The 27,876-nt window shown below is 43.9% G+C and overlaps 1 protein-coding gene across 1 annotated transcript; it reads left to right on the forward strand.

Moving 5' to 3' along the window:
- Positions 1 to 24,923, forward strand: LOC147879859 (small nuclear ribonucleoprotein SmD3b-like). Its single transcript, XM_087371776.1, has 5 exons — positions 1 to 376; positions 590 to 642; positions 19,131 to 19,197; positions 19,302 to 19,361; positions 24,426 to 24,923. The coding sequence occupies exons 1-5, from the start codon at positions 218 to 220 to the stop codon at positions 24,480 to 24,482; spliced, it is 396 nt and encodes a 131-aa protein (XP_087227902.1). The 5' UTR covers positions 1 to 217; the 3' UTR covers positions 24,483 to 24,923.
- The last annotated feature ends 2,953 nt before the right edge of the window (positions 24,924 to 27,876 follow it).

Consider the following 27,876-nt stretch of genomic DNA (forward strand, 5'->3'; position numbering starts at 1 on the left):
GAGTGTCAAGGGTAATGGGTCTAAAACCGTTGCCAACCACCTCCCTCTGAAAAATTTATCGTTGGGAAAGGTTAGGTTTTACATGCGCTTGAGAATAACGTCGTTAAGGTTGTTTCTTAGCGGGGGATTTGAATGTTTGAACGTAGAACGTGCGCAAGGAAACTCTAGGTAGGGGTTTAGGGTTTATCATATCAGTCCCGTCATCACCATCTTCGCCATGAGTAAAAGTCTTGGCATTCCTGTCAAGCTGCTGCATGAAGCCGAGGGACATATTGTATCCATCGAGCTCAAGAGTGGCGAGCTCTATCGCGGTTCCCTCATCGAATGCGAGGACAATTGGAATTGCCAGCTCGAGAACATCACTTACACTGCGAAGGTAGGGTTTCTTTCTGATGCTTTGACAACTTAGTACCTAAGGATACGAAAACTGCACGAAGCGCTCATGTAGATTTTTGAGAGCGACAGTACTTTTTGCCCCATTGTACGTGATTTTTAGGAACAGCGTGTAGGATTCAGTCATTGGATCTCGATGAACAGATAAGTTCCGAGATGTGCTGCTGATCTCTGAAGTATTTTGGAATGCATCCAGGATGGCAGGGTTTCTCAGTTGGAGCACGTTTTCATCCGAGGCAGCAAAGTTAGGTACGTAGGAAATATGGTGCACGTTCTTCCTCTCCTAAAATAAATGTTTTGAGAATCGCACGATGCTGAGTTCTTGCTTTCTACTCAACGATCCTGAACAATATTCTCTCAACTTTGGGTGTCGTGAGAACGCTTGGTTGCATTCATGGGCTTGGAGCTTCTTTACGCATAATTTGTTTAGGAATCTCAGATGAAGATTGCAGATGCATGTTTTCTGCATTGTGCTTGTTGCAGGCCATTGTACATAGTTATCCTCCAAGGAGGACACTGAGGCAAAATGAGCAGACTAAGTAAAAGAATTATGGAATTTTCCTTTAGTGCCAGCCTGTCACAGCTGAGTCTGCCTTTCTCCTCCTGAGTGCTGACAGAAACTCAGTACAAATACCTTTGTATAAATGGATGCTTAGGTATGTGTGGGTGTGTGGATATGTATGTGTGAGAGCATTATAGTATGGTCTACACCCACCATTGGGCGCTAAGGATGTCGGTGGGGATGTCACAGTAGCTAGTCCTTGTGATGTGTGATGCAGTTTATGGTTTTCACCTTGTGAGTGACTACCAAAACCGTACTATGTGTTGTGATTTCAGAGGATGAGTTTGGGCATGGTCCTGGGTTCATCTAGATATATGTAATTGTTTGCTGGTTTGGTCTTTACCTGCATATTAACCAAGCAGTCTTACTAAGTCTTGAATATTCAAGCCAGCCCATGGCTGGCAGATATGGCTCAAGAGAATGTCCATCATAAACCAGCAAATGGGCTAAATGTTTACTTCAATTACTCATTGCTTTACTTAATTTGTCCTACAGGATTTGCCAGCCTTCTCCTTTAGTGCTAGCCTTTGTCATGGCTGAGTTTGCCCTTCACCTCCGTAGTGCCGACAGAAACTCAGTACGAAGACTTTGTATAAATGGATGCTCAAGTATGTGTGGGTGTGTGGATTTGTATGTGTGAGAGCATACTTTTATACTATGGTCTACACCCACTGTTGGGCGCTGATGACGTCAGTGGGGATGTCATAGTAGCTAGTCCTTGCTATGTGTGATGGAGTTTATGGTTTTCAATCTTATGAGTAACTCTCGTGAGATTGAAACTGCACTAAGTTGTGTTTTTAGAGGATGAGTTTGGAAATGTTCCTAGTTTCATCTAGGTATATGTCCTACAGGATTTCTTTACTAAAATTTGGTCCTCAATAGATATGTCGTAGGAGTCATTATGGATTCAAGTTTTGCTTTTTGTTTAAGTTGAATATTTTTCTACTTAATTATAAAAGAGCAGGTTTAATCATTGGAGAGATTTTTCATGTTTTCTTGTAAATAGAATATGCCAAAATAGCACTATAGAAAACAATGATGATGAATTTCCACAAATTGCCATATGTAGGTGCCAAAACTCAGCTAACGTAGGGCTGAAAATGAAGAAGCTCAAGTGTTTATGATCAATCTCCCTCATAGACCTTGCCATAGTTGCTTCATGTGTCATTGTCTCAAAGCCAACATCAAGATCTAGCTGAATACCATTATTGAATTGTGAACGAGCAATAACGTTTATCAATGCTCGAAAAACCCAACTATACAAATCAGCAATCCACAGGCGTTGATCATGAGAAAAGAGAAAAAAACACAATTGGCTATCAAAAAAACCAGTCTATTGCGAGAGAACCCAACTCACTCTTGGGAATCTGTAGAACAGGGACTAATAACCAGGGTGGAGGTCTACACATCCAGCAAATACCTCTCACGGTAATGACTTAAAAGATACCTATAGGCCAGCCTTGCATAAATGCTCATTCCCAGATGGCATGCAGCGTTTAAATGATATCTTGCCAGATGGAGACGAAGGTGGTTGTTGGGGGAAAGTGATGGCCTCCAATCACAAAACTATAGTGGGCAACCCAATGTTTCAAGTAGTGATGATGGCCACCGTCTCCCATACACTATCCTTTGGTGAAGGCGAGATGGAGGAGTCACATCATATGCCTCTTTCTCAAAAACTTGTTGGCCCTGGACCTAGGATGGAGAGGATGGGTCAATGGAGAAGGCATGATCTCCCTTCGTCAGCCATTCAGCCATTTCCCAAGTGAAGTCTCGACTCTCACTTTTGCGTGTTGGCCACAATCTGGAGGGCTCCCTTCCAAATCCCCGGCAGCCCTAGTGACAATGCGAGATCGTCTCCAAAACTATGTTTGTGTATGAGAGGCATCTACCATCTGATCCATCCAAGGGCCAATGGACAAGCCTCCATGCACTGCTATCTAGAAAAAATAGGATATCTTTCGCGGCCTATGGCTGGTCCAAAGACATTGAACAAATCGAGAGAGAATCTCCAAGGGAACTTGCTGCTTCAACCAATGATGCTCTCTCGAGGCAGAGTGCTGCCCTATATGAGTCATGTATGAGAAAAGGTACCTCCTTCACTTTGTCCGAGCGCCCTACACGGATGGGCCAGAACCATTCACCTAGATCCCACCGAATTTCCCGAAGAGGCTGGCCCTCCCATAAGCAAAGGCCCCTCTTGTGATTGGGTGGATGGTCTAGTTGTTGCCTAAGTGGCCTACTACCTTGACCCTCTTCCACTCGAGCAAATCCAAAATCTCGTCAGTGTCAAGGTATCTCAAGTGGGCTAGAGAAGGCCCCCACGCCCCAAGACTCCGTAGAGTCTGCATTAGTAGGAATGAAGGGTCTAATGCAAAAAGTGGATCCCCCACGCCCCAAGACTCCGTAGAGTCTGCATCAGTAGGAATAAAGGGTTTGATGCAAAAAGTGGATCTTGAGAGGCATCCCGGTCCTCGAAAATTGTCAATATTAGTGGGGGAGGGACGAGGCACTGCTCAATCCCTCCCACCATGCCTGGGGATCGGTGTCATGCGCATGGTGTACATAGGGTTGGACAGCAAGCGAACGTGGGTCAAGGGATAGGAAATAGCCGGACGGCTATTTTTAGCCGAGATTGTTATATATAGAGATTGCTTCATATATAGCGCTTGCTTTATATGGAGGAAGCTATTCATAGCGTCATGCTATCCATAGGGAGGTTTCCTTCTATATAGAGGGAGGGCCAACGCTATTGTGGCAGTTCAGTTGAGCGCTCCTTGATTGATGGATGGAACTTGGGCCTTGGCCGCTCTGGCCATCTACATGGCGGATCATAGGTGGTGTATCAAAGGTCCTCTAGATGGGCTCAGGTGGTATGGGACGCTTGGGTTAGATATGGGCCTTTGGATGAGTCAAGCTGTAGCCCATGTGCTTGGGGGTAGTCGGGAGGATTGAGATGCCTGTGCATGGGTTTGATTGGATTTGAGAATGAGTTTCCAGGAAAGTGATAGGGTTAGATCCTGTGGGGTCGTGTTTTGTGGTATCAGAGCCATCCTGTCATTATTGAATCCAACACGAGGTATGCCGAAAAGATGTCTTCCATTCTCATGATTACTCTTGCAATTCTGAATTTTTGCTCCTAAATGGGCTGAGTAGCTCGCTCGTATCTGGGAGAGTTTGTGGAAGCAATAGTCGACCAAGGGCTATGCGCTACCCCTCGGTTGCTGTGCGCTAGAAATTGGAAATTGAGATTCCGTGAGGAGGGTAGGCGATGAGAAGTCTTGGTGACGATATCAACAAGAAATGTGGGGATGGATTGCTTCATGACCTAGATGCCAGGGGCAGATCTGGTGGATTTGTGCAGGCAAGAACTCAGTATGAGTACCCAAAAAAAGGGGGATTTCAGAGGAAATGGGTTTCAAAGACAAGTGTCTCGCAGCCAAGTGGCCAAACCAAGCAAGTGAAGCCGGTTGAGGGACCTGTAAAAACAAGTACCACCGTTGGGGTGAAAAGGAAAATAACTCCAATGGCAGCCCGGGCTTGGTCAAAGTCCTCGTTGACCCCTGAACAAAAAGAGAAAGCTAGAAAAGAAGGATTGTGCTTTGGCTGCCTTCAGCGACATCAGTGGAAGGATTGTCCACTGAATAAAGACCGTCACACGGCTAATATGATAATATCTGAATGCGACGTGGAAATGCAGGAGAGTCCCAATGCGGAACATATGCAGATGCAACTGGCGGGACCTTCTCAGAGGTTAGTACCTTGTTTGTTATGTGTATCTGTTGCTAAGTTAGTGACGAGTGCACCTGATAACATCCTATCTAAGCCCGCAGCAACGGGGTATACGGCCTTTAATGATACGGAGTTAATTAAAATGAAAGGGCAAGTGGCCAATCATGATGTCATTGTGTTGTTTGACTCGGCGTCGACTCACAATGTGATGAACTCCAAGCTCGTGAAGAGGCTGAAATTAAAGACAAGTCCATCTGACTATGCGTATACAGTCAGAATGGCAGATGGAAGTTCAATTGAAGTATGGGACCAAAGGGTTACCCAGTTGGAGCTTCGGATTCAGGACTATGCTGAGAAGCTTGATTTTGAAATGACCAAGCTTGCTCATGCAGATATAGCCCTGGGTATGGCATAGCATTCTAGGAAGAATCCAGCCATTGATTGAAAAAAGCACGTATATCAGTTCAAGATGAATGATGTGCTTTATGTCTTGCGAGGTGAAAAAGATATACCTCAGGGACCATTGGTTTCCGTGATGGAAATCAGAAAAGCTCAAGTAGAGTTTTTATTCCTTTGCACAGCATCGGTAGAGCCGGTTAATGATTCTTCGGCTAGCACTGATGTTACGCAAAGTGGTGAGTTCACCTTTTGCTTCGCCAGTGATATTAAAGAAGAAAAAGGATGATACGTTTCGCCTCTGTATAGATTACAGAGCATTGAATAATATCACTGTTAAGCACCGGTATCCAATGGCTCGGATTGATGATTTGCTAGATGCATTACATGGAGCCGTGATTTTCAGCAAGATAGATCTTAAGTGCGGCTACCATCAAATCCGGATTAGAGCCGAGGATGTGCATAAAACCGCTTTCAAGAGCAGGTTTGGTCATTATGAGTTTTTGGTAATGCCCTTTGGACTTACCAATGCTCCAACGACCTTCGTCATGCTTATGAACGATTTACTACGTCCGTATATCGGAAAGTTCGTAGTACATTTTATTGACGATATCCTGATATTCAGTAAAAGTATTACTGAGCATTGTGAACACTTAAGAATAGTGTTTAGTACTTTGAGGAAAGCCAGTCTTTATGTAAATAAAAAGAAAACTATACTGTGTATGGTTAGGCTTGAATATTTAGGGTTCATAATTACTCCACAGGGGGTAGAAATGGATCCGAAGAAAGTGGCTGCGATACTAACTTGGCCAATCCCTCAGAGTCTGACCGCGTTGCGATCATTCTTGGGATTTGTCCAGTTTTATAGAAGGCATATCAAGGGATATTCCGGAATTTTATCGCCATTGACTGATCTAACCTCGGATAAAGTACCTTTTATTTGGGGACAAAATCAATAAGAAAGTTTTAACACCATAAAACAAGCTGTGGTCACAGGACCAGTGTTAAAAATAGTTTATCCCCAGAAACCGTTGTTCCTGGAAACCGATGCAAGTGGCATTGCGGTAGGAGCAGTCCTCCTTCAAGAGGGAAGGCCAGTAGCCTTTGAAAGCAAGAAGCTTTCTCCCTCTCAAAGGAATTGGCCAACTCATGAATTGGAGTTGTATGCTGTCATCCATGCTTTGAAAACATGGAGGCATTATTTGTATGGTTCAGAGTTTTATGTGGATGTAGATCATGATACTCTGAAACATTTTTGTAAATAGCCTGACTTGAGGGGCCGCCAAGCTAGGTGGGCAGAGCTCATGCAGGAGTTTAATTTAACGATTCGGTACCGAAGAGGAAAAGACAATAAGGTTGCTGATGGGTTGTCTCGCATTATGCACAACCTGAGTTTCACGGTATTAGAGAGTGCTCTAATGACCGAGATAAGAGAAACTCAAAAAGTGGACGAGTTTGTCCAGAGCTTATGGCCTAAAGCTCATGTGTTAAAACTCGGGGAAAATGAAATGAATGACCTGGCATCCAAAAAATGCCAAACATATGCAAGATATACCATAAGGGATGGTATGCTAGTTAGAAATGGCAAGGTTGTAGTACCTGGTCAGAATGATCTCAGGCAGAGAGTCATTCGACAGTGCCATGATAGCCCGTGTGCGGGACATCTAGGAGTCGAGAAGACATGATCTCGTGAAGCGAGATTTCTTTTGGCCAAAGATGAAAAAGCATATTCATGAATATGTGACACGGTGTTTTTCGTGTCAAGTAAGCAAGGCCAAGCAGGTGAAGCCACCCGGACTTTTACAACCCTTGGAAATACCAGTAAGTGGGAGAGCATTTCCATGGACTTTATAGTGGGACTGCCTACGACACAAGGAGGGTATGATTCTATCCTTGTGGTGGTTGATCGTCTAACCAAGATGGCTCACTTCATTCCGACTAGAGAGTCTATTAGTGCCCCGCAAGTGGCGGATTTGTTCATTAGACATATATTTCGTCTGCATGGATTGCCTAGATCCATAGTGTCAGACAGAGATGTCAGATTTACCGGTCATTTTTGGACAGCGGTATTTGAGACACTAAGGACTGAGTTGGGAATGAGTAGTGGGGATCATCCTGAGACGGATGGTCAGACGGAGAGAGTCAACCAAACTTTAGAGGATATGCTGAGGGCATATGTGTCATTGAGGCAACATACGTGGGACAAGTGGTTGCCATTGTTGGAGTTTGCCTACAATGATAGAAAACATTCATCTACCGGGTTCAGTCCGTTTGAGCTGAACTATGGTTATAGACCAGTCAATCCAACTATAGTTGGAGTACCTCAGAAAGGTTGGAGTACCTCAGAAAGTGCCTAGTGCCACGAACTTTGTAGTTCAGATGCAGGAGATGCTAGCATTTGCGAGAGCTAATATCCGCCAGGCTATGGATAGAGCCAAGGTGTATGCGGATGAAAATCGGTCTATTAGAGTATTTAAGGAAGGAGAAAAAGTTTTTCTCAGAGTTTCTTCGCACTCGAAGTCGTTGACTTCAGGAGAGTGTGCTAAGTTATCACCTCGATACTGTGAGCCATGGTTGATTCTAAAGAGAATAGGCAGTGTAGCCTATAAATTAGAATTGCCACAGGGGTGTAAGGTGCACCCGGTTTTTCATGTTTCGCGCTTAAAGAAATTTTTGCATACAGGTGACTCACTAATCGAAGGTGTGGTTTTGTTTCAGGAGAGAGAGGATATTGCAAGGCGCAAGCCAACAAGAATCCTGGACCGAGAAACAATGCAAATACGAAATCGGAAGATACCCACGGTGTTGGTTGCATGGCATGGTCAACCTCTATGGGAAGCTACCTGGGAATCCGTATACCAGTTACGGAGAGTGTTCCCAGATTTCATCATCGAGGACGCTGATGCTTGAAGAGGGAAGGAATGTTATGCTCTAGCCGAGGTAGCATGACCTCGGAAAGATCGGTGGGAATTTTCTCTTAGATGACCAACTTTTGTAATAGTTAATGTGCGTAAATGAAATGGTCAAGAGAAGTAACTGCCAAGGTCCTAAGTGAGGGTGAAATGGCATTGACTAGGTAGTTCTGAGTGCTAAGGCCTAGGTGCACCTAAATGTGCAATAACGCCTAGGGGCAAGTGGTTTTAAATGTGCCCCAAGAGAGGGGTAAATGGTGCACCAAGTGGAAAGGCTAAAATGATGACATTTGGCAAGGGGAACTATCTAGGGAAATGAGGGTCTCGTGGATATGTATGAGGAAAAGAAAAGAACGAATTAATAAGATACATGTTATCTACGAGAGTAGGCTGGGAGGAAAAGACAGATGCCATCGCCTGTGACCTGTATCAACAAAGCTTTAGAGTTTCCTTCAGTATCGATAGAGTCTTTATCACAGCAGGAGATCAGTGACAGGGTACTGTTTCTCACTTGGATCTGGAGTTGTGTCATGGGTCAGCAAGAAGCAACCCACAGTTGCTCTTTCTTTTTACCGAGGCCGAGTACAAATCTGCATGCTTTGCTTCTTGCGAGGCAGTGTGGTTGAGGAGGATTTTGGGGGACATGGGTGCACTGCAGAACAAGCCTACGCAATTATCATGTGACAATCAGAGTTGCATGGCGATTGCAAAGAACCCGGTGTTCAACGCTCGCACAAAACACATTGAGATTCAATATCACTTTGCACGCAAGCTCATCATGGATGGAGAGGTCGACTTGGTGTACTGCCCGACTACAAAGAATGCTGCGGACATCTTCACGAAGGCTATTGGAAGAGACTTGCTCGAGAGGCATCTTCATCAACTTAGCATTGGGCCGAAAAAATAAGTTCACTTGCGGGTGGGCATTGAGGGGGGTATTAGATATCAATGCTCCACTCTCGTGTAACTACGCGGGAACCAGCTAACTCTACTTGTAAGCCCCCCATATGAGGAGAAGGCATTTGAGTAGCTCGGTTATCCGGTAGGTCCTGGTTTGGACACCAAATGGGGGCCATGTGTGGCCTGATGGCTGGACGGCTTCAGATAGAGTTGGCACACCGCCAACTAGGCTACATGCAAGTGCAGGAAGGCATCCCTTGACTGACCGCACTGAGGGTAGACAGAGCATTTCCCGGGGTAGCCCACTCTCGGGTTGCGAGGCCCGTTTGGAGCCTCAGATGATCCCGGATGGCTCTGGGCCGAACCCCCAGTTGACCGTTTTGGGCGGACTGGGTCGATCACCCAATTGAGCCTAACCGACTACCACTGGTGGCTATATAAGAGTAAGCCCATAAAGCCCATTTCATCACTAGCTACAGCAACCCTGATTCCTTAGCATCCAGCCTCCGTCTTCTATTGTTTCTAGCACGCCATCGAAGCTTCTTTCACAGGAGCGCACGGTTGGGAGGCAGCGCCATCTATTGTATCAATTCTACAGTAATCAAATTTTTGATTCTCCATACTATCTTGTTTTCTCTCTTGCGTACGAGATCCTGTTATCTGTTGAGCACAAACGTTGTATTATTTTCTTACAGAAAACAACCAAGTACTATCCCTTAACTCCTCTTGAATCCTATGTATCTATGACCTCGGTCTGGAAAAGTGAGAATATGAATAACCTCCCCTTTGACATAACTCAAAGAAGGCACCCAAAACAAGACCCATTCTAGTCGAATCAATGAGAACCTTCATATATCCAAAGGGTGACGCGATGAAATAGTATGACTCACAATCACATTGAGATCAAATTCCAAATAGAAACCAAACTAGAATCTATCCACCAGGATTCTAGGAAGGGACATCCAATGGCCTTTGTTAATTGTGGTTTCATATGTAACAAATACTCAGGCATCATCAATGTACCATATATCTAAAAACTTCAAGATATATGAAAAATTATATGTTATATAATTTAAAAATACTATCAAATTATAAATGCCAACTTAGTTACAAAGCAGAAACTAAACCAACCAAAATCTGGTCAATTTAATAGCAAGACAATTTCGTAATAATTGGGGAACTTTTGAACCAAAAGTGGTTCAAACGAGTCTAAAACATGCTATTTACATTTAGGACAACACGAGCTTTCTGCAATATACTTCTAGTACTAAGGGTTCTCATAATAGTGAAGAGCTTCCCAAAGCTCATCCTTGAGGGAATCCATCTCCCTAAGTAACACCTTGGGATGACCTCAAGCTGAATAAGACAGTAGTCGAGCAAAGGTGTCTTGTTGCCGTGATGTCCTTCCAAGCTCACAAAAGAGAGAGTAGCTAGAAGAAAGGAGCTGCGACCAAATTCATGCATCTCACATGAGCAGAAGAGAGAAGTTGATGCTGCGTGGGATCAAGAAAGTAGGCGGCTGAAAAGCAACAATGGAGATGGCGGAATCTAGGCACCTAAATTCAAACCAATGGAGGGGGAGAGAGAATCACATCCATGAAGTATAGTCAGGAAGTGAGAGAGAAAAGGGATCCCGGATATATAAATAGCCAAAAAGGGACCAGGGCGAATTCTATAAGGGTGGCCGCTTGATTTAGAGCAAGTGCTTTTCCTGCTAGAGAAAAACAAGAAAATAGGAAAGCAACATGCTTTTCTACAATCTTGGCAAAAAAAAAAGTCTTGCTTTTTATAAAGCCAATCCCGCATTTCTCCAGCCGGCCAAAAACAACTCGCTAAAATCAGCCACACATCTCAAAAACAACAAAAACTCACTAAAATCAGCCACACACACCTCAAAACCCAAGCGCCTAATCCCAATTTCATCGCCCTTGTCCATGATGTCCAAATCTACAAATCAAGTTGCTCTCTTGGCTTATGAACGATCTCTCTTCCCTCCAACTACTCAACTACAACAAATCTAGTTCTTAGGCTACGAATCCAATCTTCAAGAACCTAGAGCGGGTTCCCTAGATAGTTCCCCTTGCCAAATGTCATCATTTTAGCCTTTCCACTTGGTGCACCATTTACCCCTCTCTTGGGGCACATTTAAAACCACTTGCCCCTTGGCGTTATTGCACATTTAGGTGCACCTAGGCCTTAGCACTCAGAACTACCTAGTCAATGCCATTTCACCCTCACCTAGGACCTTGGCAGTTACTTCTCTTGACCATTTCATTTACGCACATTAACTATTACAAAAGTTGGTCATCTAAGAGAAAATGCCCACCGATCTTTCCGAGGTCATGCTACCTCGGCTAGAGCATAACATGCTGTCCATGTCTCCTGCCTAATCCGAGTCACAGAATCCGGTCAAGATGTTGCCCTTGGTATAGGTGATGCCATAATCAAGTGTGCCTTTGGTGTACTTTAGCACCCGCATCCTTGTCCTCCAATGGTTCTCCCAGGGCTTATTGGAAAACCTGCTTAGTACACCAGTCGCAAAACTAATGTCCGGCCGTGTGTTGCACAAGTAAATCAAGCTGCCCACAAGCCTTCTGTACTTCGCTTCGTCCACCAGTGGTGATGAATCTTCATTTGAGAGCTTCGCGTCAACCTCCATAGGGATACCAACTGTCTTGCACTCAGCCATGCCAAATGCCTTCAATATCTCTCCAGCATACTTCAGCTGTGAAATGAAGATCTGTTTCGGCTCCTGCCAAACTTCAATCCCCAAACAGAAATGCATCAGTCCGAGGTCTGTTATTTCAAACTCTCTTCCTAGCAAATGCTTCGTTTGTGAGATCTTCTCTTCATGGTTCCCTGTTATGACAAGGTCGTCCACATAAAGGACCACGATCATACACCTGCCTCCTCCTCTGAAGATATACAAATTTGCATCAGATGGGCTCCTCCTGAACCTGTTTTGCAGAAAGTAGGCATCAATTCGCTGGTACCACGCTCGTGGGGTTTGTTTCAGCCCATAAAAGTGCCTTCTTCAGTTTGCAGACTTTACCTTCTGAACGGGGATCTCAAAACCTGGTGGTTGTTCCACGTATACCTCCTCCTTGAGATCTCCATTCAAAAAGGCGGATTTCACATCCATCTGAAACACGGGCCAACTTCCCTGGGCAGTTAAAGCCAAAACACTGCGAATTGTGGTTAGTCGAGCTGTGGGAGCAAAAGTATCTTGATAATCAAAACCATGTATCTGTGCAAATCCTTTTGCCACGAGCCGAGCCTTGTACTTATCCAACGTGCCGTTGGACTTGTATTTGGTCTTGTATACCCACTTGGTTTTGATTACCTTGCGTTTTGGTGGTTGATCCACAAGGTCCCAAGTGTTGTTCTTCATTATGGAGCCATACTCCGACTGCATAGCCTCCATCCACCTATCATCACCCTGTGCCTCTTCAAGACACTTGGGTTCATCAGCACGGATCACTTCTGTCATCAAAGCATAGTTGACTAAGTGTTCCTGCGCCCTTCTTTGCTCCTCTAATCTGTTGGACCGGCGGTGTTCGGATGGTTCCTCCTCAATGGTTGGAGGTTCTCTACCGTCCAAAAGCTGCTTTACCCACTTCGGGAATGGCCATTGCCGTTGTGGTTCTGCAGGCTCTTCTTCATCTTCTTTGTCTTGAATCCTCCCAAGCACCGTTGGGGAAGTTCGGTCTGCTATTGGTGGTGGTACTGGATGGATATCCTGGTCCTGGTTGTCTGGGAAGGAAGCATCCTCCTCCAATTGATGCGGTTGTTTTGAGAAGATCACATCGCGACTTACAATTACCTTCTTGGTAACAGGGTTATAGAGACGGTAACCCTTTGTCTCTTCACTGTAGCCCAAGAAAATGCACTTCCGGCTCTTCGGTTCCCATTTGGTCCTGGTAGCTGTTCAACTTTCCGCTTTCGCCGAACGGTGGGATTCGCAGTCTTGCGGGCTGGGCCATCTCTCACAATCTGCTCGCAAACAGAAACACACTACCAAATCGTCTTGCTAGAGTCCAGGCTCTGATACCATGTAAGAAAATAATACAACGTCTGTGCTCAACAGATAGCAGGATCTCGTAGGCAAGAGAGAAAACAAGATAGTATGGAGAAAATTTGATTATTGTTGAACGGATACAATAGATGGCGCTGCCTCCCAACCGTGCGCTCCTGTGAAAGAAGCTTCGATGGCGTGCTGGAAACAGTAGAAGACGGAGGCTGGATGCTAAGGAATCAGGGTTGTTGTAGTCAGTGATGAAATGGGCTTCACGGGCTTGCTCTTATATAGCCACTAGTTGTAGTCAGTCAGGCTTGCCCAAAACGGTCGACCGGGGGTCGGTCTCAAAATAGGCCACCGACCATACAATAGAACTGGTGTGCAAAACAGAGCAACTGACCTATGGTCGCCATTCGGCCCAGAGCCATCCGGGATCATCTGAGGCTCCAAACGGGCCTCGCATCCCGAGAGTGGGCTGTCCCGGGAAATGCTCCGTCTACCCTCAGTGCGATCAGTCAAGGGATGCCTTCCTGCACTTGCATGTAGCCTAGTTGGTGGTGTGCCAACTCTATCTGAAACCGTCCAGCCATCAGGCCACACATGGCCCTCATTTGGTGTCTAAACAAGGACCTACCGGATAACCGAGCTACTCAAATGCCTTCTCCATATGTACTCAAATGCCTTCTCCTCATATGGGGGGTTAGTTGGTTCCCGCGTAGTTACACGAGAGTGGAGCATTGATATCTAACATTTTCTCATAGGCCTTTGGTATTGATATTGTGACACAAGGGGTCATATAATCACATTAAGACAAGGATTGAGAACAGATTTGCCACGCCGACCAATCTGGGATGGTCCGGGATGAAGAGGGATTGGCTATCTTGATTCAGTCTTATTGTCCATTGGGATTTTAACTTGCAATATACCTTGGGTGGCATGGAACACTAAGGTATGTTACATCTAACATTCTCTGATGTGGTGGTATAATCAAGGTGAAGCAATACCTAAGGGCCACTAGGGTGAAGCACGAGTAGGATGACTTGAATTGGGGGCATGGTTCATAGACACTTTACAAGGACCGACTAAGATTCTTTACCCTAAGAGAAGCCATATATCATTGGGTTCAACCCTGGAGCTCCATAGTTTAGAAGCAATCTTAGGGGGAGTTACTACATCTATTATGATGATGGTCTATCAGTGCCTTGATTGAACATGGCGTTCTAAGATTAGAGATCCTAAGTACTGGATGATCCTGTGATAGGAGCGATTTTATTGTGCACAAGTTTTCTATAGGATATCCAATAGTGGATCTTGTTTTGAGAGATCTCGGATTGCATATTTCTGTAATCTTTGGATCACATAGGCTGTTATTCTTATGATAGTTGACTGTATGCATGTTCAGAACGGTACCATTGACTGGATGTAGCCAACTGAATTTTAATTGTTTGTCCTCAAGTATAGAAAATTAGCGGATGGATCTTGGGGACATATCTTTGGTCAAGGTTTACCCATTGATAGTTACATGAAGATTCCTCCATCACGAGGTAAAGAACTAATGGTATACCACTTTTATCTGTTTGTTCTCTCTGGGTGTTCGAGATTGGACATGGTTTTTCATAGATTGAGAGAATGCTTCTTTTGAAGCAAGACACTTGGAAAGATGGGTACTTGATAGTTCTGCGATGGAAAGTTTGTCATGCATTTCAACCCAAGAATTTATAATTCAGAAATTAGGGTTGACAAGAATTGCAACCCAAGAATTGACCCGGGGGTTCAATTGATGGGGTTGTTAGAACAATGATTCCCATATATCAAGATTTGGGGTTCAATTGTTTTTTGTGAATACCAAGGCAGAATTCAATTGTTGGGGGTCGACAGAATCATTAACCTTTAGGTACCAAGATTTTACCATGTTTGTGTATGAATATGCCAAAGGAACTAACTTTGCAGATTCAAGATTACTTGATTTCTCGAGAAGAATTCTCGAAGATATGTAACTTTGTTCAGATTGAGAGGTTTACTTTCCATGTATTGATTATTAGAGAATGTAAAATAGCCATCCGGCCCTTTGCTATCCCTTGACCCACGTTTACCATATGTCATGTGCATGGTGTACCTAGGGTTGGATAGCAGGGATAGCAAAGGGCCGGATGGCTATTTTTAGCTGAGATTGCTATATATAGAGATTGCTTCATATATAGTGCTTGCTTTATATGGAGGCAGCTATGTTGAGCCCCGTAGCTACTGCCACATGTCTCGAAAATCATGTCGGGTGCAGGGGTCCCCAAGCCTTGTCCCATAACCACGTGGTGCTCCATAGTCCCCCAAAAAGTCCCGGGAGGGGATTGTTGTGGAGGATTTAATTGAGCCCTTATATTCAAGGGTGTCTAGATACCACTTTATGCTTATGGGATTTCTTCCTCCTTCAAATATACACGTGTCTTGCAACCGCGAGCCTCCACCACGAGCCTCCACCAATAAACCATGCTTCACTAGGACCAAACGAGGGTGAGGCTACCACCTCCAACACCCCCCTGTGGGGTCAAACCCCGAGGCAAACAAACTCGAGGCTGACTAAACCTAACCATGGCCAAATACAAGGCCAGGTCAATCAACAAGGAGCAACGACCAATAAATGCCATGAGTAGCAGCACCTCTGCCAAAGAAAACAAGGGAGCCGCCATGTGAGAACAAACAAGCTGCCTGCCGCAATAAACCCGCCCAGTCGCACTTAATGCGGCTGCGGATCTCAACACCTCCGTCGCCCAAAGAACACGCAACCACCACGTGTCGCCCACACGGGGGCCATGCCCAAATCTTGCACAGTCCGCAGTCGATTAGATTGCTATGATACCATGTTGAGCCACGTAGCTGCTGCCACGTGTCCTGAAAATCACGCCGAGTGCAGGGGTCCCCAAGGCCTGCCCCATAGCCATGTGGTGCTCCACAGTCCCCCAAAAAGTCCCAGGAGGGGATTATTGTGGAGGGTTCAATTGAGCCCTTATATTCAAGGGTGTCCAAATACTACTTTATGCTTATGGGATTTCTCCCTCAAAATGTACACGTTTCCTGCAGCCGCAAGCCTCCACCAATAAACCATGCGCCACTAGGCCCAAACGAGGAGTGAGGCCACCACCTCGAACAAGCTATTCATAGCGTCATGCTATCTATAGGTTTCCTTCTATATAGAGGGAGGGCCAGTGCTATTGTGGCAGTTCCATTGAGCACCCCTCAACTGATGGATGGGGCTTGGACCTTGGTCGAGACTCTGGCCATCTACATGGCAGATCATAGGTGGTGTATCGAAGGTCCTCTCGATGGGATGCCTAGGTTACCACGTGCTCGGGGGTGGTCGGGAGGATCAAGGCGCCTGTGCATGATTCTGAGTTTCCAGGCATGTGATAGGGTTAGATCCTGCATGGTCATGTCAATCGGCGTGTCGATCTCTGCCATCTAGTGCTTGCCCCCTTCAAATGAGAGAGTGCATGCCCTCGTGACTTTGCCTCCGTGGGAAGGTGGCTCCAAGTCCCTAAAGACCTAGCTGGGCTACTATCCCACTGGGTGCCCAACGGATGTGTGACCGCTGCCTTGTTGAGTCCCTCTTGGTCCCACACTTTTGATTGCAAATGGTGGCTGTCTGTCAAACTCCTCCGGGCATGTGGGACTGGCCTGAATGAGTCCTCTAGACAGCCGCTGCCAAACCTTGTGAAGGCCTGTCATCAAGGGTGAGCCCTTCCATGTGAGGGGAGCCTTTGAGAAAATCCACTTGGGGAAATCTGCCACTGGCATCCTGTATGGGGGGTGGTCTCAACCAGGCAGATTGAGGGCTTGATCCCCTCAACTTCCTCAAAGGTTGCTGATCATCTTCTGAATCACCTGAGAATGTTTTTTGAGGTATAGAGTACCATTTTGCTTAGTGGAATTGAGACTGAATTTTGGAAGCTGAATGAGTCCTCCAGACAGCCTGAATGAGTCCTCCAGACAGCCGCTGCCAAACCTTGTGAAGGCCCATCATCAAGGGTGAGCCCTTTCATGTGGGGAGCCTTTGATAAAATCCACTTGTGGGAAATCTGCCACTGGCATCCTGTATGGGGGGTGGTCTCAACCAGGCAGATCGAGGGCTTGATCCCCTCAACTTCCTCAAAGGTTGCTGATCATCTTCCGAATCACCTGAGAATGTTATTGAGGTACAAAGTACCATTTTGCTTAGTGGAATTGAGACTGAATTTTGGAAGCTGAAAGAAATCCGAGTTGTAGCTTTGTGAGTGCATAAAGAATATGCCATCTTGGAGGGTGGTTTATAGCTTAGCCATTCATGGGAATCATGCTCTTCTGATGAGAGAGCATGAATATCCAGATAAAATGTCATCTGTATTTCTAACTTCTGTGCCATGGCACAACTGTGTGAAGTTCTGCCATTGACAATGCCTGGGACAAGATTGAGGCCTGGTAGCTGAAGCGAACAGAATAGGACAAGATTGTAACCGGCCTTCAGTTTTCTAAAGGGCAGTAGACCATAACTTGCATTGCATATTCATTATTCACAGCCACATTGCATCATTTCCAACCACTTAACTTTAAACAGTACCACTTAGAAACAACTGGAGAAATGACTGGATGGAGGCTAGAGTGCCCCTGCTCAATGAAACCAAGTACAAGACACCACACTGGCCCCAAACACTTGGCGCCCCTTCTGGTATTTATTTATTCTTTAGGAATGAAATTGGTACATACAACAGGGGCTCACCCTTGTGCTCTGCCCCACAGGCTATTCCACTGTCCAAGCCAAACCTTGGCTGTAACCTGCATTCCATCCTAGTGCACACACTAGTACCCAAGGCCCAAGGCAAAGCTAAGGCGTTCACCATTTGTCCATGACCAATTGTAAAGGTATCCAAGCATTACACAAAGACTGTAACCAACTGTTAATGACCAGGCATCCATACACTTCCCAAAATGCTCAAGCAGCCTCAAGGCATCCAAATGCAACACATTGCCCCTCTGGCACTCTCCCAGGCACACCCTCGGTAACTCAGTGACAGCTTAAGCTTGTAAGGTCCATAGGACACTCCAAACAACAAATGGAGCAACGACAAGCTTCCAAAAATCACCAAATGCAATCACATGAAAGGGATGGTGATAAGAGAACTCAAACCAGCTTCAACTGACTTCAATCCAGCTCCGAAAACTCCTCCAGGGGCAGCAGATCCAGAGTGGAGGCTATCAGGGCAAAAGGGCAGCTAGAAGAATGAAAGAGAGAAAGTTCTGGAGGCATAAGGGGGGGGAAGAGAGCAAGCAAGTCCCGGGCAAGAGATGAGAAACGATCAACCAGCAGAGAGCACCACCAATCGTGGAAGAGGATCATAGAGTCAGCCGTACAACTTGGAAAACTGCACGTACATTAATCAATGCACCCCGTATAGCTAATCTGGAGTGTCCTCTGGACCTTACATGCTTAAGCCATACAACGTGCAGCGTGCATAGGACTCCATACAGCCAATGATCAAAGCGTCTTGGGATTCGTGCCAAAAATATGAGCAAAGGAGCAGCCTTGAAAATCGTGCAGCAGCAAGTAACATGGGGAAAAGGCGATCTCCAAAAATGCGTGAAAAATGAATGACCCCATAGAAAACGTATGTTGGCCTTGGAAGGAGAGGAAGAGGGTAGGTATGCACGAGGGGATGCCATGTGGCCCCCTCATTAAAGCTCTAACCCTTGCAAACCAATGGAACATTGGTTTGCCCTTCACATTAAAATCTTGTTCCATTGGTTTGCCCCTCACAATAAAATCCTAACCCCTTCTAACCAATGAAACATTGGTTTCCTTGGGCCTAACTTTAAGACCCCTCTAAACCTTGCCTTGCCCCTAGCAAGTAGGCCTAGTGTGTGCACCTAGGGACTTCTGGGAAGTGTCGCTTCCCCTGGTCTAGCCCCCTAAGCCAAAGTTAGTCACGGTTCATAACTTCACGTCCCCGTGACAAGATATTAATTGGGTCAAAGTGGAGAATGAAAATTGTTTGCTAAAGGGAAAAATCATCTTCCTGACAGTTGTAGAAATGATGTGTTTGTGCTCATTTGAGTGGGCTGTGTACCTTATCAACATCATTAATCTGTGATTTGCTAATTTGAAAATAATCTGTAAAAGGTGGACATATACAAACTGAGAATGCTGACTTGCAGACTCTGATATGTACACGTGGATATCTTCCTTTCTCAGGTTTATGATCATTCCTGATATGTTGAAGAACGCACCTATGTTCAAGCGCCTAGATGCCAAAATCAGGGTGCTGTAACTTCCTTCTTTTGTTGTTGAGTATGCCATTCTGGATAGCTCGACATTTTCTGTCAAGACACAGCGTATTGAAGCAGACAGTGCCTTGTCTTGCAGGGCAAAGGCTCAGCAGGTATTGGAGTTGGACGTGGCCGGGTTGCAGCTCTTCGTGCCAAGGTTTGAACTTTGATGCCAGATTTCACTATTAATGGTTTCTGTGACTTTTTTTTTACTTTTGTGGTCACAGTAAGTGTTTTGATTTCACATTCAGGGAAATGCTTTGATTTTTCTACATTGTGGTGAGCCATATATAACTGTTTTATTGTGGGCAGTGGCAAGGCTTCTTTGTTAAAGATATGAAATGGCTCAGGTTGTGATTGAAGTTGCAGATCTTCTATATTACGTTGTAAATAATAGATGAGATGTCAGGGCAGACAATAAACAGCTTTATATCTGTCAGTTCTCGGTAGGAATGTCTTTTGGGCACATAACCTACACCAGCCATAAGTATATTGATCTAGTATAATGATAGAACTGCAGAGAGGACATAATGTATACTTGCTTCCTGAAGCCATTAATAAATAGAGGCATATAAAGCCTGGAGTACTAGGTCACAAAGGATGGAATCAATGATCTCTTTAAACTAGTAGCATTCAGGCGATTCTTTTTAAACTAGTACCATACAGGCCGCAGTAATAATGGATAGTTATCGATATAATAGTTAATCGACTTAGCATACATGTTCAGGGGTCGTGTATTTTTACCATGGAAATGAGGGCCACACAATTGTTGTAATCTGAATAGACAATAATGTAGAGGAGTGAGTCTAGAGACCGAGTTTATTTAATCCATCACACTTTTTTCTCTATGATTTAGTATATCAAGCACATAAAGAAAATAGGCAGTGTGGGCATAATTGCTATCAGCTGCAACACTCTTGCTATTGCTAAGCTGCTTGCATCGTGACCTCAACCAATGAAGAAGGTGTGTTCTACCACCATCTAAGGGCTCTAGCTGGGAGGTTATAATATAGAGGCTAGCCTGCTATATATCCTAACCTGCAGCAGAAATATTGCCACATATTACTAACACCCAAGATCACACTCGCTTAGTGACGTGTGCACACCCAATATACCAAAAGAACAAGCACAGATGTGAGAGAACACTCACATATGCAAGCAACAAGGGATTGTGCGTAATGTTGTGTTGGTTTCTCGTTTGTTTTCTTATTTGTATGTTGCTTTATATTGTTCCCTTTTGTCAGCATTAGTTGTTGTTTCTTTCTTCTTCTTCTTCTTTTGGCTTCGGTTGTGCTGTGGTGGAAATTTAGCCTAATCTAATTCTCTGCCACGACTGCCCTAGCCTCCAACTAATTAAAACAGTTCAAAGAACATTTAAACTTTATGGACCAAGGCAAGGGACTGAAGGTTAGAGAGGCGTAAAAATCCCTTTAGCCAAAAATAGCTCCAGGAGCAAGTTGGCTTGTGGGACAAGGCAAAAAGTCAAAATTTGCTTTGAGGCTTGTTTTTGGACCACAGAAAACAGAGACACAAGCCACAGGCTAGGAAAGTGCTCCAGGGCTATTCTATCACATCGCCTTGCTGATTTTTGACTACTAGGGCAGTCTATGGGCTGTTGGTGGGCTGCCAGAAGCTAAAAAGCGAATTTGTTTTTGTGCTAGGAGCCTCCACTGCATGCCTGCTGTTAGTGCCTTCCCAGAGCCCCAAATCTGATTCACACTTCTTCTAGGAGCCTTCCATGCCAAGCCCCTATCAAAATCGCACTTTTCCAGGCAGTTTGGAGCTTCCAAGCAACTTGATTTGCCTCTCGATGGGAGGATTTACCGAGTCGCATCTGCCAGAGGCTTTACGAGGCTGCCAGACCTGATTTCGCTGTTTTAGATCCACCCCAAGGTCACCAGAGAGGTCATTTTCAGAAATTCGCACCTGTTTGAGCTGCTCTAGGTCTCCAAAACTGGATGAAATCTTTGTTGCAGGCTTCCAGGGTGCCAGACTGCTTCTTGAACCAAATCGCTTTTTAGGATTGGTTTGCGAGGGGCTTGAGGGGTGTCAGAAGGAGATCGTTTTTGCTGTTTTTCACCTCTTCCAGGGTTGTTGCTACTGATTTCGACTGCCAGATGGCTGGGGGACTGCTCTAGATCAATTTGCCTTTTTGCATGCTGCTGCTCGAGGGTTTCTAGGGCCCTCTGTCAGTTGTTAGCCTCCCAGAAGCTCTACAGTTGTCTCAGAACCTTCAGAGTTTCTTGCCTTGCTGCAGTTGACCTTTTGGTAAGCTAGGAACAACCAAGGTTGGCTGTTTGGCTGGCCTCTGCCCTGCCAGGACTCCTTTGGAGCTGCCAGGACAGACTTGGCTAATATTCTCTCCTGCCAGGACTGCTTTGGAGTTGCTAGGTTAGAATTCATCAGCCAGATACGAAAGAAAGGTCACTATGGAATGTTGCACTGGACTGGGATGCCTTTTTGAAATTGGAACTGTTTGCAAAGCAGGACGGAAGTGCGTGCGAACAGATTATTCAGTTGGCTGCTTTTGGTGGGATGCACGAGAGTGCTTTTACTGTAATTTTGATGCCTTCTGAATAAAAGATAAAGAAATACTGAAAGGTGGGCTAAGTTTAGGGCCAATCTGGTGTTTGATGAAGACAGGGGCAATGTAGCTCCTATATTGACTCTGGAATTATTTGGTGTGTTGTGGATATTTTCCTTTATGGCTGAAAGTTAGGTATTTTCTGGTTGTTATCTGTTCACTGCCCTGTGGATTTCCCCAAGGTCGGTTTCATTCTCTCTCTATCTCTCTCTCTCTCCCCTCTCATTTCTTAATCTTATTTTCTGCTTTGTTTCTTTCTTTTTACTTCAATGTTTTTGTTGTTTAGTTGGAATCTCAAAGCTTAGTAAGCACTGGGCTTACCCAAGAGATTGTGGAATATTTCAAAACCAAGATGGCAGCTTATGCTTGGGTACTGATGAGAACATAAGAGTAGCTTTGCTTACTAAGTTATTGTTATTTCTAATTTTTCTCATTTACTCTTTTTTGTGTGTCTAAAGTCGCTTACCAACTCTCTTCTTTCCTTTGTTCTTTCTCTTGTTCTATATTAAAAAAACTAATTTGTAAGGTCGGGTATGTTCTAGTCTATTGAAGGTACACAAATGTGGACAATACCAAGTACATCAATAGCTCTCATGAGGCTGCTCAAGACTGGTACCAAAAGTGGGCATGCTCTTGCTCCTAGTCTATGGGTATCTCATTTGCCGCGTACCCTCTGGGGCTTTAGTAGTTGCTGGAGAAAGCTCTGGTGGATCACCTGCTTGATGCCGCTCAAGGCAGAGGAGGAGGAGCCGGTCTATCTCCTTCTCTCCTGCTGGCCGATCAGCCTCTAAATGAGGCAGCCTCTAAATGAGGCTGACTGGGACCTTGTGAGCCCCGACCTATTCTCTGGGGCGGACCTTAGAAGGTGGCTTGATCCACTATTTAGGTCAACCTGGTCTGGCCACCTGCCTGAACCATAAACTTGGCCTTTTCCACCATAACTACTCCTGCAATCGGATCTATTCCAGGCCCTCTGTGGCCTATATGAGGCCCTTCATCCTTCCATACTAGCCCCTATGCGGTGACATCTTAACCTACGTGGCTGAGGCTCTGGCTGCCGGGGTGCTGAACATATGCAGTCCATGGTGCTACCTTCCCTTGCTTCAGATCTGCAACACGGAACCTCCTTCAGATGCCCATGTGGCAGAATCCTCATTGGAAGGCAAAAAATACAAAGGAATGTGCAATGGAATACCCCGTTACAAGGCAAACCAGTGAGAATGAAGTATAATGCCCCGTTGAAATGCAAACATATTCAAGATCTACACCTTCCAACTTTCAGCACTAGTATGGGCCCCGATGGTGATGCTCTGATGCCATTTCAATGTTGAGAGGAGAGAGGACACCGATGGTGATGCTCTGATACCATTTCAACGTTGAGAGGAGAGGGGACACCACATGAGCATCTCTATTGAAAGATAGGGTTAGGTTTCCATGCCTTATATCCCTGCCAAGGGTTTAATCTGCTTCTTTTGAATAAGCACATTCCTTATCTGTTCTTTCCACAAAGAAAAGTTTATCAAGTCTCAAACTTGGAAAATCCTTCTTGAACCTCATTGGGACAGACCTCTTTTTATAATAATCTTTTTGGCATGCCAAAGGCAAAGCCATAGCGTTTGTTTTGAATGCTATGATAGAAGGATAATGTGAGAGGGGATTAAAAGGTTGTCATAAGCTAAGGGAGAGGTGTCACATCTCCTTTGGCACGCCTAGTGAAATTATCACCATGTTAAGAGTTGTGCTTAAAGAGCAGCTGCTCATCCCTTTAATCTTTGACCTTAAAAGGCCTCTTACCATTCACATATTGGTGTGCCCCTTCAGTCCCATAGTGGTGGATTGTGAGTGGCAACAGGTAGGTGTTGTCTAAACGCAGGATCAAGGAGTATTTAAAAGGCTGTTCTGCATTATAGGTCAGAGCCTGCATCTCTCACTTTTGTAGTTTACCTATGTCGTCATCATGGTCCTCGTGACCGTTGTTCTCTACACCCTCTATAGTATCTATATTTGCACATTTTACTTATTATAAGTTGGTCAATGTTATCTTTTGGGGCATCTCCTTTTAACTGTCTACAAATGCCTGCAGAATTAAATGCTTTTTTATTAAAAACTTTATTGTAGTTTGGACCAATCACAGGATTCCTCATCTAGTTTGGTTAACCTCTTAAAGATCAGAAGACAATGCTGACTGAGTACGCAGAAACGCGTGTCTCAAGTGCTGATGCTATTATTGGTTTATAGTTTAAACAATCATTCTTCCCCCAAAGTGCTTCAGAGACCCAGATGAATGTCTTTTTGGCAAGCAAAGAAAGATAATCTGTGTTAATTGTACTAATGTACTTCACAATCCTATTTGAAAGCTGGTGGGTGCTAAAGACGTCTAATTCATTGGTGGGTGCTAAAGACGTCTAATTCATTTCCCCCCGCCTTTTCTGTATTGAGCAGACCTAGTATAAGGTCTAATTTTGTCTCCTATTCATTGTTTATCTCCTTAATCCAAAAAAATTGACAAAATTTTCAATATTATCTGTTCAAAACCATTCTAACTCTTTGTAAATTGTCTTCTAATGCTTGCTTTGTGTGTATCAAAGGATTATAAAAATCACTAGTGAAATTCACATATTTATGAATAATGTGCAGGCTCGAGCCCCTGGAGCTGCTGTACCTGGGAGGGGTGCTGTTCCAATGAGAAGATGAGGAATTGTGTTTAGGAGTCCTGCAATAGACAATGTCACTGCATGTAGATAGCCCGGTCTTTTTTCCCATCTCGGAACTGTTGAAGTCATGAGCCTTTCCCTTTTCATGAAACTTTTATGGATGTCTTGCATGGTTCGGTTCCTTGGTGTTTAGAAAATCAAGATTGCAGTGATGATTGTGAGGCAATATGACGGTGAACATTTTTGTTTATGGTGTGGCAATTCTACAGATGAACGGTAAAAGTAGTAAGAGGATCTCAATGTCTGGAGTCTTTAGTCACATTTTCTCATGCTTAAGGTATTCCAAAAAAGGGCAGACATTACTGAGTTTAACTATCAGTTGCAATTGTTTGTCCTCTCCTTACAGTTTTTAATTCTTTCCTGAGAAATACACTGGTGATCTGTATATTTCTTGATTGCACGCGCTATGAATCTGAGTCATTTGAAGCTGACATCATCAGTATGTTCCCCTAAGTTTGTGGTTTGAGAGAGGTTTTTTGGTATTTCTTTCCAAAAGTAGTTGAAGCGAAAAAGCTATCCCACTCCCATTATAAGGTTCTAAATCATGAGCCATGTCAGCAACCCATCAAGGGTCTTGGTGCCGGAAACTCAAACTAGTTTTTATGTCTCTTGTTTCTATTCCTCTGGTGTAGCCTGCATAGGAAACTCGTATCTCTACCTTTCTCAACACATGTGACCCGGAGGGTCTTGTGAACTATCTGGGAAAGTGTGAGTGTGCATGTGAGATGTATGTTGAGTGTGGTAGGGGTCACATGTGTTGAGAAAGTTACAGGTACGAGTTTCCTATGAGGCTACAACGAAGGAATAGAAACTGTAGATATAGATGAGACTCGACAAAATAAGCTGGTTTAAGTTGACAAGACTCGAGAAAACACGTGTGTTGAGAAAGGTAGAGATACAAGTTTCCTATGCAGGCCACATTGGAGGAATAGAAACGATAGACATGGACAAGACTCGACAAAATGAGCTGGTTTGAGTTGACGAGACTCAACAAAATAAGCTGGCTTTTGTGTGTGTGTGTGTGTGTACATGCATCTCTCTCTCTCTCCCTCTCTCTCTCTCTATATATATATATATATATATACACACACACACACATATGAGACACTTATGTATGTATTTATGTATGCGTGTACACATGTTTGTATCGTTAAACATATAAAAAGTGTGCACACAAGTGTGCGTGCGTGTGCGTGTGTTGCATTAAGGTCACTAGTTCGAAAAAAATTGCCACACAGCATGTATAGTGTGCTCATGCGAGTGCATGTGCACGTTGTTTGTGCACAAGTGTATAGAGATATATTAAATAAATTAGTGTGTATTGGACATAGACTACTTAGCTAAGCCTTAGGATCATTTTATACTAATGGACTCCTCTCTTAGTTTATTATTTTAGTATGATCTTTAGTTTTACTAACTTGGGTATTCAATACTAGTTTAAATAAAGATTTTTGTATGTAACCATATTTGAGGGACTATACTATCTTATTTTGAACGATTTTAGAAGAAAAGATATAGATCTTTGAAAGCTTGAATTCATTTATGAATTGACATACTGGTTCTTGAGGGACCAACATGGTCATAGAGTGAATTACTACATAGCAATTGGGTGATGATGGATTAACTATGAATAGACAAGTGGAAACAATAAAAATAAACTCATGGGTGCATTAGTCAACCACAAGGCCTTGAAGAGTAGTCCTAAGATTATTATTCTTGAATTATTAACAAGAATAGTTGGTTGTGGCCACTTGGAAAATACTCCCTTGTCTTGAATGTGGTTAACTTGTGTCATAGCTTTTCAGCCCATCCTTGATCCATTGAGCTTACATCCTTGACATTGCCTTACAATCACCACTATTTTTAATCAGATTCCTTGTTATACCAAAGGGCATTCACTCTTACTACAAAGTATATAGAGCTAAGGAATGTGGTATGTAAGACTACCTTGGAATTGAACAAGAGTTAACGTTGTATGAGCTTAAGAAGATTGATGTGAGCTCCATGACAATGGATTGGGTGACCTTATTACCTGCATACCATTTTGTCCCCACTCTATGATTGATTGATGAATACATATATTCCTTCTCAACATTTATGGGTATAGTCTAAGTCTCATCTTCTCTAGAGGGACCATGTGTAATATATAAATGAAACTCACTAAATTACCCATTTTTCATGGCAGATCTCTCCAACTCCCCAATAAGTATATCAGGCATGGTGGTTCAAGTTATCTTCCACCACATGGCAAATAAATCCAAGGGTTCCCATTAAATCAACCATGATAAGGATATCCATCCCCTCTTTATCAAATATCAATACTACATTAGGTATGGTGGTCCAAGATCTCTCCCACCTCAAGGTGAATAAATGCGGGGGTCCTCAACATAGTATGTGGGCCATCATATACTTTCTCAAGGACTTCAATTCTTCTATCACGTACTTGATCTTTTTCCTGTTAAGCGGTCTATTTTGTTTTCACCAACTTTTTGTTTTTTTACTCTAGTGCTCTCACTGTGTGTGGTAATGAGCAATGATTGGGTTTATGTTGTGCATTGGTTGTGCTTTGTCTCAAGGGTGATTTGTGCTAGGTATGTATGTATAGTTTAAACTTTGTGCATATGCCATAGGATTTGGGCTCTTGGTGTTCTCAAGGCGGCTTCGATGTTATACTATGGTACTTTTTGTGCTTGGTCTTTAAGCTTTAGAGTTGTGTGAGTTCTTGCTCTATCTATTTGTGGATTTTTATCTTTGTAAAGTTGGTTGAATGTTGTTTATTGTAAAACCTTATTTGCGCAAGTAGCCCCTTTCTCTTTGCATATTGTACTTATTGATTTTTAGGGAGTGCATTTGGTTTGTGATTTGGTTGGTAAGGTAGGTTGACCTTTGGATGTGTCAAACAAGTCTGTTTAGATTTTCCATTAGTTATTAGTACATCACTTAAGTAGCTCATTGGTTGATGGCAAGGTGGCTAGTGGACTTGTCCCAGGCAGATTGGGGAGTCCAGTGGACAAGTCCTAGGGGACTCTTGTTGATGCTTTCTCTCAACTAATATATTTCCTTTTTGAGTGGTTAGTTTCATTAAAGTAGTACTTTTCAGCACTTTTCGGGTGCTTCTCTATCTACGATCTTTTCTTCTACTTTTGTCATCTTGAATTCAAATGGTTGAATTTTAAAATATTTTGACATTAAGATGGGTAGGTATATATGGAGTCCACAACCATAGAAGAGGTTTATTCGAAGCAAGCATGTCTCTAGATTTAGATAGAATCCCAACGACTCAAATGGTCAAATTGTAAATGGTCTTGATTAGTACAATTTATCATTTACCGTGTTTTGGTCTATTGGTTCGATTGAGAGCTCTAGCCTTTGCA

This window comes from Dipteris shenzhenensis, chromosome 33, assembly GCF_047967505.1.
Source record: "Dipteris shenzhenensis isolate YYH24624 ecotype China chromosome 33, Dip_SZ_1.0, whole genome shotgun sequence".
Classification (NCBI taxonomy): domain Eukaryota; kingdom Viridiplantae; phylum Streptophyta; class Polypodiopsida; order Gleicheniales; family Dipteridaceae; genus Dipteris; species Dipteris shenzhenensis.